This window comes from Phytophthora infestans, genomic scaffold (assembly GCF_000142945.1).
Source record: "Phytophthora infestans T30-4 supercont1.56 genomic scaffold, whole genome shotgun sequence".
Classification (NCBI taxonomy): domain Eukaryota; phylum Oomycota; class Peronosporomycetes; order Peronosporales; family Peronosporaceae; genus Phytophthora; species Phytophthora infestans.
In genome coordinates this window covers 267,877-285,815 of record NW_003303703.1, presented here as the reverse complement: position 1 = coordinate 285,815, position 17,939 = coordinate 267,877, and the positions used below count along the sequence as shown (strand labels likewise).

The following is a 17,939-nucleotide window of genomic DNA, read 5'->3' as shown; positions in this document are numbered from 1 at the left end:
AGCATATCCGAAAGTTTTTTTTGTCAGCAGATGTACTTTGCAACACCTTTCTGACAATATTGCGTGCTTGCTGGGATGTCACGTGGCGTTCCAAAGCACCGGAAAGAAACTCTTGAATGTGATGTGACCCCGTGTTGGCATCCGCAAGAACGCCAACTTGATCCGCTACCATGCTATTTTCAGCTACAGACCCTGCTCCAAAATAGCTGGAGTAAATTGATGCATTTGTTCGATGATTGTGTGTCCAGGTCTAATTATAATACTGTTAGTATTTCGTACTATCAGCGACATTGTCAAATAATTACTTACCCAGTTCCGCAGGACGATTCTCCACTTTGGATCATGGTCTTCGTCTGCAGTATTCATCACAGTGGCTGTGACTCTAGCTCTACACCCAGTGTATCTAGTTGGCGTACTTCTCAAGCCTTTACCTCGAGACTTCTGAGGACAACCATGGGTACAACGAAACACCTTGTAGCTGTGCTGCATCTTGTTTATTATCTGCAGCTTGACCAATCTATATTGTACAACATAAAAACAAGCATTATTGTTAGTCAGTCTGATATAATTTAAAAGTATTAAAATATATTATAAATCTTACTTACGTACTGTGTTTTTTCACCGTCTGTGAGTCTCGGGCCCTAAATAGTAGGAAGTGTTCGCTGCAATATTTCTCCATAACATCACCGAACTCGGTCCATGTCGAAAACTCGAGCTGTCGCATCGGCGGAACTTTGTTTACAAAGCTCACACGGGACGTTTCCATTGCCAAACGTTCGGGATACGACTTGGTGCGTCTGACCCTTGGCGTTCGGTCGACATTAGGATCTTGGGCTACTATGTTTGTGTCTTTGCCCTATTCATTATCTGCTGACGCCAAACAAATAGTCTCCACGACACTGTCCTCGCCAGAGCCGTAACTTTCAGCGTGCCGTCGTCGTTTGGTAGGTGTTGTTAGTTGGTGCAGACGACTTTTCCTCTTGGAGGCCCGGCTTGTATCTGTCCGAAGTATCAAAAAACAGTTAAACTATAGTCATATACGATAATTTTTCGCAATACAGCACGAGCCCATTTCGTCCAAAAGTTCCTGCAACGTATCACTCGAATCGCTATCAAGTGTGATGTCAACATTACGGTCGTCGGAAGAAGAAGAGCTCAGCTCGAAAAGGGCGTCTATGTCATCTAAACAACAGAAGCATTAACGTTGGGGATTTTTTTTGTAATGACCACAAATATAGCAAAGAAGCTGTGATACGTACCTTCAGACATTTAAGTTGCGATCTCCAGTCAACTGTCGCGTCCGTTAGTGATCGTCTAGCAGGAAAACAGGTAGAATTCTTCCCGTGAGTGACAGCTTTCGACGCGTGGCACTGATTTCTCGAATGAGCCCCAAAATTAAACGGCCAGGATTCATCGCACTCTTCGAGCTTAGTTGAGATTGTAGTGTACACACTGGTAATTTTCGGCGAATTTAAAATTTCACGTGTAAGATTTACAATTCAGAAAATATCATGAATACTTTAAGGGCGCTCATATCCTCAAGCGCCCTTAACGGTACTATTTATGCAAAATCCTTAGGGTGCTTGAACTACTTCGTGCAAATTCCGTCGACAAGATGATAAGTCATCTCAAAACTTAAGTTTACCTTGCCTCGTCGCGTATCCGTCTACAATTGATAGACGAGGCCTTGCAAAGCATCTCTATTTTTCACCAGTACTGTACCCTTGATCCGAATCGAGCCCTTTCCTCGGTGGCACACGGAGCAAGATTGCTGGTACCGGTATTCATTGGTGTAGAGCACGGGCGGATTGGCTGGCAACGCGGACATGCAACAATTTCGACACCATCAGCACCGGTATAAGCTGTCTCACTTTGCATTTTTCTCTCCTCAAGCCGACACCAGCAACAAACAGCAGCAACTGCAGTCGATCACTTATGGTGGTGTCAAGTCCATCTGCTACCTCTGCACAGCGCAAGTCGGTCTTCTTCACAATGGACGACGCCAAGGCCTCGTTCAACCTCTTGTGTTCGGTTTGTGGCATGGGGTCGCTTACGATGCCCGCCAACTACGCGCGTGCCGGCCCGGTATACGCGCCTATCGCGTTGGCCTTCATGATCTTCGCCAACACGTATGCCACACTCAAACTGTCCCGCGTGTTGCTATTAATAGTGTCCCCTGCGTCTGTGAAGACGTACGGACTCCGTCCGTAACGGAGATCTGGGTGAAATGGGCTCTGGGCAAATGGGGTCGCTTCTTCACGGTGCTTTCGCAGATGGGTGTGTGTCTCCTGTCACCATGTGCCTTCCTGGTTCTGAGCAGCACCTTACTGGACGTCATGTTCCCCGATTCGTTCAGTCAGACGTTCTGGATCGTCTTCATGGCTCTTATGGTCATTCCGGTGTGTCTGATCCCGACACTAAAGGAGAGTGCCGGTATGGCCTTCGCGGCCAGTTTGGGCACGGGATTGCCGACGTAATTGCCGTAACTGTGCTGCAGTGGAACATGCGCGGTCACAGCTCGATCCCGTCGCCGGACGTGTCAGTTCACCAGGTGCTCATGTGTTTCGGCAACTTAGCACTGGCCTACGGTGCCGCTATTGTGGTACCGGATCTCCACCGGGAACATGCACAGCCACAACGTATGCCTCGTGTCGTGGTGATCACTATCTTGTTCACCTCTGCTTTCTTTATTGCGATCGCATTGGCCGGCTACACGGCCGGTGGCTGCCAACTCTCCGGCAACATCCTGTACTCCATCGTGAGCACGTCGGAGCCGCTGGGTCTGGCCCCTCTGGGCTTCACTGCCGACCGCGGTGCCGTAGTGATGGCGTATCTCTTCATGCAGATACACATCACCATCGCCTTCTCGACGTTGATGATGCCTCCGTTCTACATGGCCGAACGTCTAGTTCTGGGTATGCACGTGGGCCCCAAGGTCGTGCGGTACAACGACGCAGAGGAGCGTGTGAATGTAGAACACGACTTAGAGCTACAAGGATCGTACGTGCGTAGTTCCACGCCCAACATGTCAGACCATCAGGTGTCGACGTCCAGTCTAGTCGACAAGACGGAGGGTCGGATGAGTCAGCTTCGGGTGGTGGGTGACGAGATCACGGAGCAGCGGCTACACGAGCCGTACCGTGGCGCCCGTAACGCACTGCGCTACATCACTCTTCGTATCTGTATCATCGTCATCCTGGTGGTGTGCGCTGTGTTGGCACGTAAGCGGTTCCTAGACTTGGTGGACTTTACGGGTGCTACAGCGCATACGACGAGCTGTCTGCTGATGCCGTTGATCATCTACCTACGTGTGTTCTGGCGCAAAATGTCGTTCCTCGACAAGGGAGCGTCGATTATTGTGATCGCTGTATGCGCCGCTGCTGGCTGCTATGTCATGATCTACGCCGGTAAGGAGCTCTTCACGCCCTCGGACGATGAGACTCTGTTCCCATACTGCGAGACTGAGTTCATAGACAAACCCTACTACATCAGAAATAGCACCAACTATTAATAGACTGTAAAAAGCTCTCATAATACGCGATACAGTTATCCACCCTGTTATTACGGCACGCAGGAAACCTGAAATTTGGGAAGAGCTCGAGGTACCCAGATTTAGAAAAAGGGTAATGTGGTGTACTCAAAAAGTGACACCCTCACAGCAAAAAATGTCGCTAACCGGGCTATTAATAAGAGGGCAACTGAGATGTATTGTATACAGTATCCCGTAGCCATATTACGACTTAGTCTTGCTCGGTGGCATAAAGCAGTTTAATACATCGATCACCCTAAATGAGGCGACAAATGCCCAGTCTAGAGCAAGCGTAGGCGTTCTTGAATGTGATCTCCGATGCGAGTGAGACCAACAAATTGACATGAAAAGGTAATCGTATAGTGTTGACGAAAGTACTTGTTTCGCTAAACCAGAAGTAGCCATGAACTCTTTTAGAAGTTCAAAATAGTGCGTCTATAAAGTTAGCTCTCGGCAAACGCCTTCAAATCCCCTGCGGGACAAGCCAGCATTTACAAAGCGCTTCGCTCGGGTAGACCTAGAACTCTGTAGGCAATCTTGACTTTTCCGTTGTAGGTTTCGTTTTTTTGTCAATGGTGTTTGTTCAGTGGATAATGGTAAGGCTGAAAGGTGCTTGTCAGCAGCTCCCGATTATGGCATGGTCTTTTCAATTATTTCTTATGAAATCATAAATATTTTTATTTCTTCGATTACCTGGATGTTTGTAATAATTTATTTGCTTAAAGAATCATCCGACATAGTTTATGAAAAACACAATCATTATCATTATGTACCTCTGAAACCAACCATGACTTTTCACTACTTAAACTCTCTGCTACCAGCACTTCTCTAAGCCAGCTATACGACACAGCTTGCTGACGTCCTCACTTTTTAATTTGAGCAACTCGAACAAAGCCCCTCGCTAAGCTACTATGGTCCTTGCCACGCTCCTCCGCCACGCCACCTTCACGCCAGCCCAGGTTACTGGGTTCTACTTCCGACCGTGCCGTCCCGCCGAGGACGAGATCGTCTCGGAGTACTTCCGCTGTCGTTGTGGCACGATTCGGAAGCAGACTCGCCGGAATGGCTACTCCAACCTAATGCAGCACGTCCGTCGGGAACACCCGGACTTCGAGGCTGTTGTGCTAGCTGCAACTACCGCCGAGACAGGCTCGCTGCTAAACTACGTCCGTCGGTCAGCCCTCCACATATTTGGATGGCTCGACTGGATTGTCAAGAACGGTCTCCCACTCCACTTCTGTGAGAATGCCGCTGCTAGAAGGTAATCATCGTTTAGCCATATTTAAATATGTAGATTATATTAGGATAGCTAAATTTTGTGCTACCCAGATACTCTAATTTGAACACGATTTGTGTCGAGACACTTCCGCGAGCAATGGAAAGTCTCACTCGGATTGTGGAGCGTCACATCGCGTCCGAGATGTCTCAGCGATTTGACCTCATTCTGGACGTCTGGAGCCACGCGTCGGAGCATTTTGTCGCCGTCTTTGCTTGCTACGAGGTGGACGGCGTCGTAAAGACCCCGCTCCTGTGCTTGGCACCACTGCTGAGCGAGCCGGACGAAGATCTCTCTGCGCGCGGACACTACGAGTTCCTAGCTGGCATGCTGCCCCGCGACTTTGGTAAGCAGCTGTATGCCTGTTTGTTTCTTGTAGGGGACAGCTGCGCCGTTAACCGGCTACTAGCGACGCTCATTGGCGTGCCGCTCGTTGGTTGTGCTAGCCATCGCCTGAACAGGGCAGTTCAAGTTGGTATGGAGCAGTATAAAGACGACCTATTCGGTGTTCAAGTTCTGATGGTGCGCCTACGTACACTCAAGCAGTCGGCTAAACTCAGGTACTTACTGTTTTTGGTATTTATTTTTATTTGTAAAATATGCTGCTAACTTTATGGGTTTTATTCTGTTTGGCTGTATATATTGCACATCGAAAAACTTCCTCCGTCCTATGATTCGACAGAATACACGATGGAGCTCAGCGTTCAACATGGTTCACCAGTATTTCAAGCTTCTGGAGCACCTCGACTCCACGGACAGCGACATTGTGGACGTCCTCCCCGCCCCATCCTGTAGCAAGCGTCTTCTTTTGCTGCTAAAAGACCTAAAAAAAGGTTGAGTCCGTGTCCAAGGCACTTCAAGCTACAAGTGTAGCATTGCTGGACGTGCGTGTGTGGTTCGACGGTTTAATTGCCCTAAACCACAGTACGCAAGGTTTCTTGGTACGTTATTATTTTTTTTTGTACTAACACGCTGATTTATTAACAAAATTTATTTGTGTGACACAGGACCACGCGCGGACATTGTGCACAGCCCAGACTTCGAGTCGGCGTGTGTGCGTGTCCTGGGAGGGAGCCAAAGACAAACGAAGGCCGAGAAGGCAGTGCTGCAGCCCTTCCGCTGCCTGGAAGATGAAGAAGAACCTGCACGCACTGCAGCAGAAGCGGAAGACAGTGGAGATGAAGGCTCATTCGTGGCGAGTCTACAAAAACGTCACCGTTTAGCAGCAGTTCAGCTGCGGTACGACCTACTTAGCTGCATTTCACCTTCTTCTAACCTTGTTGAGAGGTTCGTTCGCGTCGCCAGGACGACGTACGGGCAAGAGCGCCACAGCTTGCAGCCTATTACATTAGAAATGTTGCTGTTCTTACGCCAAAATGGTTAGTATTGGTCAGCTCAGACTGTCAACGAGGCCACTCGCTAATGATTAACATGGTGTTGGTTTGCTTTACATTATGCTCTTATTTATTGATTGTTCGCAGTACATGACATAATGTATGTGATGGCACTAGCTGCCCAATGCCATTATTTATGGTTAACCCTTCCGTCACTAAGGCTTGATAAGGAAGCATGTGTTTTTTTCCACATGCTTGATAATCAAGCATGTGGGGATCGTCATAGAATGGGCGTTTAGTCCGTTTAGTCCCCGGTGTACAGGGCTTGGGGTCCTAACTGTAAAGAGAAAGTTCCGTGGAGATACGCTGTCGTAAAGACGGTGCTTCAAACGAGAAGACTCTGAGCCATCCATTCAATCTCCAAAACGAAACGCGGGACCAAGATGCCTCCCCGCCGCGTCACGCGCGCTGAAGCGGAGGCGTTCCTGCGTCGTCTCGACGGGAAGGAAGGCGCAGAACGCGCCCGGCTGCTTGAAGAGCACCGTGCGTATGTCGACGGTACGCGTAACCGCGATGCTGACTTTGGCGACGACGTTGCGGGTGAACCGCTTGTTTCAGCTCCTACGTCAGCAACGACAGGAAGACGGCCTAGGATGACAAAGGCTTCACGCAAGCCTCCTGCTCCAGCTACGTACCAGAAGAAGGGCGCACTAGTGGGGTACTACAATTTGCTGGCAAGAGCGCCGCGATTGAAAGGGAAGGCGCCTGTCGCAGCATTGTATGCAGAAGAGCTTGCTGCCGATGCTGCTTCTGCTGATGAGGATGGGAGTGACAGCGGAGATGAAGATTACGTGGAAACGGGAAAAGACCAAGTAAATGACGACGCTGAGTTTGACATGGCGACAGCGGCAGAGATAACAACACCGAAGAAGGCGGCGAAGAAGAAAAGACCGGCAAAGGCGACTGGCACGACCAAAGCAAAAGGTAAGCGTAAGCGCGCAGCATCGAAGAGCTCAAGAGCTGACAAATCTGCGCGGACAACAAGTCCACACGTCGCTGCTGATGACGAAGACGACAGGTGAGGAGATTATGCGTTTTGCGTACGATGTGTTTCTCACACTTCATGTTCGTAATTGTTTGTAGCGATGCGTCTGTTGGTGGCGATTTGGACTATAGAGACACGTCGCCATCTCCGCCATGTGCAACAAACACAACGCAGGCAAATCGTGGACCCATGTCGACATCGGAAGGTGCTTCCTCTGCGCGACAGACTTCATCGCTAACGCCACCTCGATCTTTGGCTGCCAGGTACGGTGTCACATGATGGATATCAAGCATGTGGGAGATTTATTTCTGACAGCATGCTGTATATGACTGTTGGTTCTGCAAGGTCACTGGATATGGCTACTGTTATTCACACAACTGCGGTTCCCACAACCCCGCCTCCTCTCTATTCCCGTCAAGATTCCCGTCACGATGATGACATCTATGATGGTGGCGCATTGGATTCGGATTACTATGATTCAGACACTGGGTCAGCAGAATGGCACGAGGACATGGACAACCTTGAAGATGTTGTGGATGCTGAGATCCCAAGCGAGAGCGACACGGAGACGAGTGATGAACTGTCACTAGATGCACCTCCAACTGGCGATTCACCGAGTTCTACACCTGCAGTTGGCGCAGCATCTACAACAAACCGTCGCGGGGGACAGCGACCTCCACGAAGTTAAAAGGAGGCCGAACGCTGGAAGGGCATCATTGACAATTGGCGCATCGTAGAATGGTCTGCTTTATCTAATATAATAGATACAAAGCTCGCTACAACTTCTTGAGAGGAACATCTATTCTATGGGGACCATTCAAACTAACCGGTTTCATCGCTCAGCTGCAAGCCCAGCTACTACAAGTGGGGTCAGCCGAATTTGCAAACACGATAAGTAAGGTGCTTATTCTGCTTGTTGTTCTCATTGCTAACTATTACTGTATGTGTCCAAAGATGTACTCACCTAGACTAGTTACACCACTGCATGGCGACGCTCCACCGTCCACCCACCAGCTAAAGATGGACGACGAATGGGTGGAGGTGAATGGAGTTCGAAAGCGACGTCAAGGGCAGTGCAAGGTCTGTACTATACGGAAAACAAGCAGTACACAGTGGCAGGTGACGCGATTCTACTGTTCTGGCTGCAGTAAAGGCTCAAAACGGTACGTTGCTATGCTCTATGTTTTTTACTACTGCTATCTAACACGTATAATGCAGTGTCTACTTGTGTGACAAGGTGCGCCAAGCACATTACACCAATAACAACCAGACTTGCTTCTCCATTTGGCACCAGCTTTGGCGCAATGGAAGCGAGCGCCCACAGCCGCGCCACGGCCGCGGTATCCAGCTGAGGGCCCCCCAAAAAAGCGGGCAGAAGGACAAGAGGGTCGTGAAGAGGAGGGGGGCGGTGGGGACGAGGAGGAGGCCGCAGGCCTCGGCAATGAGGGAAGTGATGGTGGTGAAAATTCTGATAGTGATCAGAACGAGACAGCGGAAACTGGGGGTGACGACGCGGTAGAGAGAGAGCACCGAGAGTAGGAAACAGTGAAACTGCGTAGGTAATAGCCCAAATGACTTGCTTTTAGCAAACAGATGCAATGCACAAATTTGCTTTCGTAGCCGTTCTGCACGTGACTCCGTCAAAAACGATTCATTCCCAATAAAAGAGCCATTTGCACATGCATGATGTCGCGTATGGGCTTTACGGAATTTACTCACCATGCTCGATATAAAGCATGTGGGTTCATAATACGTACGATTGCAGGATCTTGTACAAATATACAGACACCGATCTTTTTTTCCTGTACAAATTTTATGTTAAGACTTTTTTTTAACATCCTTGATATCAAGCATGTTAAAAATAGTCTGTGCATTCAAGATTTGCTCTCGTAACGGGGGTTAAGGAGGGCTCCCGTTAAATAACAATGCCATAATCGGGAGCCCTGCTTGTCAGACAGCATCGGCAGAAGCACTAGTGAATTGTATTATTCCGTTCATCCGCGTACCTCACGCTTCAACGGCGCAAAGTGCTCATCAACAGCAGCATATCAAGTGCTGCACCCCGCATAGGCTGGTAAGATACACAAAATCTCAGAAGAAAGAGCAATAAACCACTCTATTGCCTACGGAGGACGAGATGTGGCAATTATTCGGCGATAAGGTCTGGCATACAACGTTGCCGCAGCGTCGACTCGATGCGTATTGCATTTTATAGAATAGTCGCCCCCCAACTCATTAAACATATGAATGGAATCTGTTGTGATGTACTGGTCCTCACGGTTGGTGCCGAACCGACTAAACAAGGTTTTGTTGAAGAGGGTGTGTCACTGAGACAGTTGGAAAAGGTGAGGAAAGTAGTGAGAAAACCATAATGATGGAAATTGAGCTAGACGAAGAAAGAGAGAGAAAATGCTAGAGCTCACTTCACAAAATACAAACAGCAGCACAAGCTGCCTTTCCCACCAACTTCGAGTGCTCTGTGTTTCTTGCTTCAGGTGCAGACGCTTACATACCAGTGCAGTTTACAAGTGGTTATGAGCCCAACAAGTCACCTGTAACAAGAACGATGAGCACCACAAACAACAACAAGAAGGGCGGATCGGATGACAAGAAGAAGGCACACCCACCTTTTGATGGCCAGGACTTCGAAGTGTGGCTGGAGCGAATGACTTTGAAGCTTCAGCGCAAAGGACTGTGGAGCTACTGCGAAAAAGAGCCCACGGAACCGAGTTTCACTGATGACGAGGCGAAAGGAGAGGAGACGGATGATCATGCTAAGTACATGAAGGAGAGTAGGAGAGCAAAGGAGATCCTGTACGATGGTATGACTGACAAGATAATGAAGACGGTCAAGTACGAGGCAACCCCGTACAAAGTGATGGAACATTTGAAAAAACGGTACATCGGAAAGACTTACTTTAAGTATGCTGCGGAAATGACAAAGTTGAGGAAGCTGCAGTTGGACGCCAAGGGCAATATGTCGGACCATCTCGGCGAGATCCGACGCCTGATGGACAGGATCGGGCTGCTTGGGAAGCCACTAGACGACTACGAGAAGCCGGCTCTGCTCATTGGCTCGCTTCCCAGTGACTACGACAATGTGGTGGAGACGTTCTTGGCTTCTCACGTGCCGACTGACCCAAACGAACCCCCGAACTATGAGCAGTTGGAGCATGCCCTTGAGGCTGCGTACGACCGCCGCCAAGACCGCAAGGTGGCAGCCGACAACATTGATGAAGAGAATGCGCTGTTTGCTGATGGTGGCCGAGGTCGCGGTCGTGGGGCTGGACGCGGTCGTGGGGCTGAGCGCGGTCGTGGTCGAGGTCGCGGACGCTTTAGTGGACGCGGACGAGGCCGTGGAGAAGGTTGTGGTCGAGGCCGCGGAGAAGGTTACGGCAGAGGCCGAGGTGCTGGCGGACGAGGGTCGTACGGGCAAGGTGGTGGTCCAGAGTGTTTTCACTGCAAGGAGAAGGGACATCGAGTGTACGGATGCCCTCATCTTGGTAAACGACCGCCAAATGAAACGAAGAGCAATGCCCCGTCGTCAAAGCGCAGCAATACATCAAGAAAAGGGACCTATAATGAATCGGATGATGAGGCCTACGTAATTCTTCATGTGATGAACTTGAAAAGGCCGATTGCAGACCTCGCTCACGATCGATGGTATTTGGACTCTGGTGCTACAAGTCACATGACCAATCAGTTGACAGACTTTGTGGATTTCACGCCGTTCAGTGCACGGGTGCGTGTTGGAGGTAATCACTCCTTAAGTGTTGAGGGAATTGGTACAGTTGTGAAACTGCTGAGCACAAGCAGTGGAAAGCAAAGATTGACGTTGCGTGGAGTAAGATATGTGCCCGAGTTGCAGTGCAGTCTATACTCGGTGCGACGGCAAGTAAATAAAGATGTACCAATTACGGAACGTGTGAAAGTGCATTTTGACGAACCAGAAGGAGCTGATGTGATGCTGCAAGATGGAAATACAGTGGCGCATGTAGACGAAACAAACTTGTATCGGCTGGATCTGGAAAGTCCCAGTAACGTGGCCATGGTGGCTCTGCCAAAGAAGACTGATGAGGTGAGATTGTGGCACACTAGACTAGGCCATCCAGGGCGTAGTGTGTTCAACGCATTGTTTCGACATGATGCATGGCCACTGAGCAATGTGGATCTTCGTACCCCTGAGCATTTTGAGTGTGAAACTTGTGTAAAAGGGAAAATTACTCGAAAATCCTTCAAGTCAATAGCGGTCCAGCATCGAGAATGGTTAGTGGGCGAGATGACTCACCTTGATGTGTGGGGTCCTTATGCAGAGCCGTCTTACGGTGGTAAGAAGTACTTTGCAGTCATTGTCGATGATGCAAGTCGGTTTGCTACTGTAGTCTTACTCGAACGTCGCTCGGATATTTATGATGAGTTTGATGCATATTACGAACGCGTTAAGACCCAGCTGCATGTTCGGATGAAAAGCTTGAGAAGTGACAATGCGAAAGAATTTGACAAGCTGCAGCAAAATTGCGCTCGGTACGGACTGGAGTGCACGACTAGTATTAAGCACACGCCGGAACAAAATGGAGTTGCTGAGAGGATGATTCGGACTCTAACCGAGCGGATGAGATGCTTGCTGTCTCATTTCAACCTACCGCAGCCGATGTGGGCGGAAGCTGTTATGACAGCAGCATACTGTCTGAATATAATGCCAAATTCCGTGCGAGGCATGGAGATCCCGTACACTGTCTGGTATCGTGAGACACCTTCCTATTCGAAGTTGAGGCCGTTTGGATGTGCAGCTCTCACATACATTGACAAAGTGGAGCGACGAAAGTTGGATGCCAAAGCACGAGAGGCAATCTTTGTGGGTTATTCCAGAGAGAAACGTGGATACCGTTTCCTGGATAGTAAAACTCGCAAGGCGTTTTACAGTCACACCGCGGTCTTCTATGAAGAGAAGCCAGGCAGGGTGATAGCAGGCACAGCAGATTCCGTCACACATGCTGCGTCCACGGGGGAATATTTTGGTCTGAACGACAGCACTGTGCGGGATCTGGAGCCCATTCTAGATGAAATGCATGAAGAGGATGAAGCCAAAAAGCGTTGTGAGAACAAACGTCGAGATGGCGAGGCCACCGACGAAAAGACAGAAAAGTCTCAGACTGGTGGGGCTGAGTTGTGTGATGAAAATAAGAGTGATGTTGCTTTGAGCAGCAGAAAGCGTGGTCGCATCCATGAGATGATGACAGATAAACCGCAAAAGCGTGTAAGGTTTCATCGCAGTAAGCGGTGCCCGGCACCGGCTGCAGCTCTAGTGGAGCGTGGTCCTGAGGGACAAGAGGAGGATGCCACGGCCAAAGTGCCAAAGTCTCACGTGGATGATGATGTGGAGCGCATAGCAGCGCATACACAGCAAAGTTCACTGGAGCAAGAGCCACTGGAAGATGGAGAAAGCAAGTCCTATCCAGTAACACGGAGTGGACGAGTATCCAAACCTCCGCGATGGCTTAGTGACAGTGTGCATCTGGCCTATAAAGAGTCAACCAATGCTGATGACACTCGTGGACTGACAGTGGCCACAGGAATAGAGTGGAAGAAGGCTCGGGCCCAAATGCAGTTAGAGATTGCGAAAGAGAGGGCAATGGATGTGTGGCAAGACTTTGTTTGTCTTACTGCTAGTGCTATGTTTGAGCCGACTAGCTATAAGGAAGCCATGCAAAGTGATGAAGCCAAGCAGTGGAAAGATGCAATGGATGCCGAGTACGAGGCCTTGCTGAAGAACGGCACCTGGAAGCTGGTGCGAAGAACCAAGGACATGAAGGTCCTGAACAACCGTTGGGTGTTTCGAGTGAAGTATCATGCAAACGGAGACATTGACAGGTTCAAGGCAAGGCTCGTCATCAAGGGCTTCATGCAGATTTATGGTATTGATTTCTTTGAAGTTTACTCGCCTGTGGTGCGATTGGAAACTTTGCGCATCTTGCTCACGCTAGCATCCATTTGGGACTACGAGGTAGACCAGATGGACGTCACCACTGCCTTCCTCAACGGAGGCATCGACGTGACGGTTTACATGGAGCAGCCCGAAGGCTATGAAGTGAAAGGAAAAGAGGATTTTGTGTGTGTTCTGTTGAAAAGCCTCTACGGCTTGAAGCAGGCTCCTCGCGTATGGTTCAGATTGCTGAAGGATTTCCTAGAGAGCGAGGGCTACACACTAATGCAGTGTGAGGCATGCGTGGCAGTGAAGGCTGTCGACGGGTGGCTGGTGTTCATCTCTATCTACGTTGACGACCTGATACTGTTTGCGCCGACAAAGGCCATGATGAACGTCATGAAGCAGATGCTTTTCAGACGCTTCGTGATGAAAGACTTGGGGCCGATTCATTACATTCTTGGCTGGGAGATTACACGCAACAGGCAAGAAAGAACGATGTTCATCAATCAAAAGAAGTATGCCGAGAAAGTATTGCAGCGTTTTGACATGGCCAAGTGTAATGGATGCAGAGTTCCCAGTGATGTGAGTTTAAAGTTGTCAAAGTCAATGTGTCCTACAACTAATGACGAACGAGAGCTGATGAAGACTAAGCCATATCGAGCGGTCATTGGAAGTTTGATGTATCTAATGCTGGGCACCCGGCCAGATTTTGCATTTATGGTTCGTGAGTGCAGTCAGTTCTTGGAGAACCCAGGTATTTTACACTGGCGTGCAGCGAAACGTGGACTGCGGTACCTGAAAGAGACAGCTGAGTGGGGATTGTGTCTTGGTGGCGTGCAGGAAAGGCAAAAGTTGACGCACCACCTTCAGGCCTTTGCCGATGCTGACTTTGCGAATCGTGTTGATGATCGCAAGTCAGTTGCAGGATATTTGACGCAGTTTTGTGGTAGTACGATTTCGTGGTGTAGTCAGACGGAGAGGACTGTGGCATTGCACACGACGGAGGCTGAATATATGGCACTAAGTCTGCTAGTGCAGGAAGTTGTGCATCTGCGCCAGATGTTGAGAGAGTTGAAAGTGAAGCAAGTGAAACCCTCTGATGTGTTCGTGGACAATGAAAGCGCGAAGAAGCTCGCAAAAAACCCTGAGTTTCACAGTCGAACGAAGCACATTGATGTTCGTCATCACTTTGTGCGTGAGCGTATAGAGTTGAAGCAAATCGATGTGAAGCGAGTACCCGGCGTTGAAAATGTGGCTGATGCTTTTACAAAGCCACTACCAAGGGCGAACCTTGAACAGCACCGCAGCGCTATGGGTTTGATTTCGAAGGAGACCTTCGAGTCCACGGGTGGTCGGCACAGCGATGACAACCAGTAGGTGGGGCTGTTGTGATGTACTGGTCCTCACGGTTGGTGCCGAACCGACTAAACAAGGTTTTGTTGAAGAGGGTGTGTCACTGAGACAGTTGGAAAAGGTGAGGAAAGTAGTGAGAAAACCATAATGATGGAAATTGAGCTAGACGAAGAAAGAGAGAGAAAATGCTAGAGCTCACTTCACAAAATACAAACAGCAGCACAAGCTGCCTTTCCCACCAACTTCGAGTGCTCTGTGTTTCTTGCTTCAGGTGCAGACGCTTACATACCAGTGCAGTTTACAAGTGAATCAATGCAGCTAGAACAAAGGTCGAAAACCTGCTTTGGCCGCCAAAGCCTTTGGCGTACCAGTAGGATTTAGTGATGGCTGCGGGGGAGCCTCGCCAATAGAGAACTTCTATTAATAGTAATCAACACCGCCATGCCGATAGGACGTGCAAAAAGAGTTCCATTACGGGAAACAAATTCTAACAATGAAAAACACGCAAAAAGAATTTGGGTACACCATATTACCCTTTTTCTAAATATTGGTACCTTGAGCTCCCTCCTCTTTTTTATAGTAGCACTTTTAAGAAAAAACAATTCTCTTTGAATCAAGAATTTGACGCTTGTAATTGGCTAATATATTCCCGTCTCGAATAATCAACACGTCCTGTATTACAACATGAGTGCCTTCTCTGCGGCTGGAGCACTGCTCTGGATGACGCACACACTACTGAAGGAGCACGGGTGGGCTGCGCGTGACGTCGAGACGGATACGAACCGTCTCCTCGAAAGCTTCGTGGGGGATGTGAATCTCCTCCCAACACTGCGCTACCAACTGTCCGAAGCAGCCGAAGAAGACGCAGACGTCCACGTGCGTGGGCTGCTAGTGGGCAGCAAATTGTTCGTGCACTTCGTATCGAGCTCCAAGAGTGTCCAACTCCGTCTCAAGTAGGCCCATCTGACGGTCTCAGATAAAAAAAAATGTGGTTATTATTCACATTTTTTATGTAGAATTTCCGAGTTTGTGAAACCACGACATCGAGACGATAGCGACCAAGGACGTGCATGTGTGTTGATCATGGATACGTGGCAATGTAATTTGGAAATACTTCGCTGGAGGTGCGTCACAATTTATTGAAAAATCTGATAAAAAAATTAAAGTTTTTTTATTTTTTGCCAACAGACTGGAGCGCAACTTGTTCCCAGAGTTCTCGGGTGACACCAACGCAGTCGCTTCCGATGCAGAACTCAGTCGCCTTCCAGAGGCACTTCTCGTACGAATTGGCGTGTTTCTGAGTGCTCCTGAAGTCTGTCGCGTCACTCAGACGAGCAAGGTACGACAAGTTTGAAGTACAGCACTTCAACGTACCACTTAACTGTATTGTGATTGTGTGACTGTAGTATCTGCATCAACTTCAAGACTCTTTGGAAATGTGGCAGCAGCTCCTTGGACGTGGTACGAACTGTGCCTTCTGCCACCTTTAGCTAAACTTCTGTCCTCATCAATGAAGTGCCTTCGTGTAGACTTCCCGCCGTTGCGATCTGAGTCCCCGAAAGCTGTGTACATGTCCAATTGGACTCAGCAGAAGCTGCTGGAGACATGGGAACGACACAGACAGGAGTACCAGCGTCTGCATTATGAGCATCTGTTCCACCCTCAGAGACACTGGTGGAGTGGAAGAGTTCCAGCGCATCCACTGCACGTCCTCATGCCTCCACCATTTCTACCACTTGGAGGAGACCCATTCGCTTATCGACCGCCACGTCAACCCCCTGTGGCTGACGATATCTTGGAGATGCTGCAAGATTATGAGCGTAATGTGGACTCCTACTTCTACTGATTTAAGTTATCATATTGTTCTTTTTTTTATTAGGTAGTTTTTATAAATAGTTTTTTTCAAGTAAGTTTTTTTTTCTACCAACATTTTATCAAGCTCATGCGGTGGCGAAGTTCTGGCAACGGCGTTGGAGCTTCAGCGTACACTTTAGCTTCACGCGACGAAAATGCCAGCTACTATTACTACCAAGAGCCCTTAGCGCCGTTGACAGCTTCTGCGTTTGGAAATCCGCCATCGAATCCCCACCCCCGAGTTCGTGTGAAGAAACGACAAGGACGACGCATTCTCGGGAGCAATGCGCACTCCAAACAAAGACTCAAGTCCTTGTGCTTTGCAGTGGAAGAAATCTCGCCTCCTTCTCTGGAATCGGAGCCAGAGTCGACGCCATTAATCGTGTGCGCTGGAAAGAGCGTGTACGGTCCAATTACGGGAGAAGACCGCCACAAGAGCACCGTAAACCAGCGCAATGATGAGCTGGACAATCCGTATCGGACTATCACTCAAACGGCAATAATGGAGCTGGATACGTCGCCTCTACATCGCACGGATGAAGAGCTGGAACAGATAATTCGCGAGCTACGCGACCAAGTTTTTCTGAAACAAAATTTAGAAATCGTTGAAAAATCTACATGTCAACAGAATCGTCGACGCAAACACTTGAAAAATCCGATAGAGAAGATGGAAGCCGTCGTCTCGTCGAAAACACCTGCGACAATTAGTGAATCAACTCACGGTCGAGCTTTGCAGCGTCCTCTTTCGAGCTCTCAACTGCATCGATTAATGGCGGAAAACGCACTTCAGATAGCTGTTCCGGCTGTTATCTACGATGCTACAGTCAAATCTGGGGGTATTAATAGTAGAGCCACCGGTAACCAGATTTCCTCGCTGGATTTTAGCACCTTACGTTCTAGATCTAGACCCAACTCCAGCTCAACTTTCCGTGTCAGGGAGAAACCGGCCCAGAATCCACGTGATCGGCCAAAACCCACGTCTACAAGCTCGCAGAAAGGACGTGAATGTGACGACAGTGGCGACGGATTTCTCTACTTGGTGGATGTTGACAGTGACCGAGACGTGGAATCCAACGCGCTCTCCCCTGTTGGACCCTGGATTGTGGACGGGTTTTCATCGATTTTAGACGAAACTCCACGATCTCCTGTGTCTACCTGCCTCTCGGTATCAAGTCTGGGAGGTGAAGACGTGGATAATAACCGGGAGGGAGATGAACTCGCTGCCAAGTCACCGCGTAGTCGTCTTTTGTATTTTTCTGCCTGTGCAGATAATAGCGAGACGGCCAGATGTTTCCCCGCACAGTCCCGACATCCATCGCTACGTCGCTCGGCAACATCCAGAAGCAGCTTAATATCCAGCTCGAAGCTGGATTCTAGAGCTGCAAAGCTCAAGCGCTGTGCGTCGGCTAACGTCAGCACCAGATGTAAAATCCGTACCAGTTCAGCTAGTCGCGATAATCCAAACAAACGGCCACAAAGCGGAGGAGCCAGAAGTTCGCGAAGTAGTCAAAGCGACGAATATACAGGATAAAACAGGATAAGCTCAGGCAAGAACCGTGTTAAGAATACAGCTTTGTTGTCTTATGTTTCTAGGCCTCTCGAGCGTTGTGCTGCGTCGTATC

The 17,939-nt window shown here is 49.1% G+C and overlaps 1 protein-coding gene across 1 annotated transcript; it reads left to right on the top strand.

Annotated features, from left to right (window-relative positions):
- Positions 1 to 15,147: 15,147 nt before the first annotated feature.
- Positions 15,148 to 17,556, top strand: PITG_17792 (F-box protein, putative; the record flags this gene model as incomplete). The annotated part of the gene is made up of 6 exons (XM_002896593.1): positions 15,148 to 15,416; positions 15,652 to 15,802; positions 15,870 to 15,924; positions 15,993 to 16,283; positions 16,644 to 17,498; positions 17,546 to 17,556. 6 exons carry the CDS (start codon positions 15,148 to 15,150, stop codon positions 17,554 to 17,556), a joined length of 1,632 nt encoding a protein of 543 aa, XP_002896639.1.
- Positions 17,557 to 17,939: the final 383 nt, after the last annotated feature.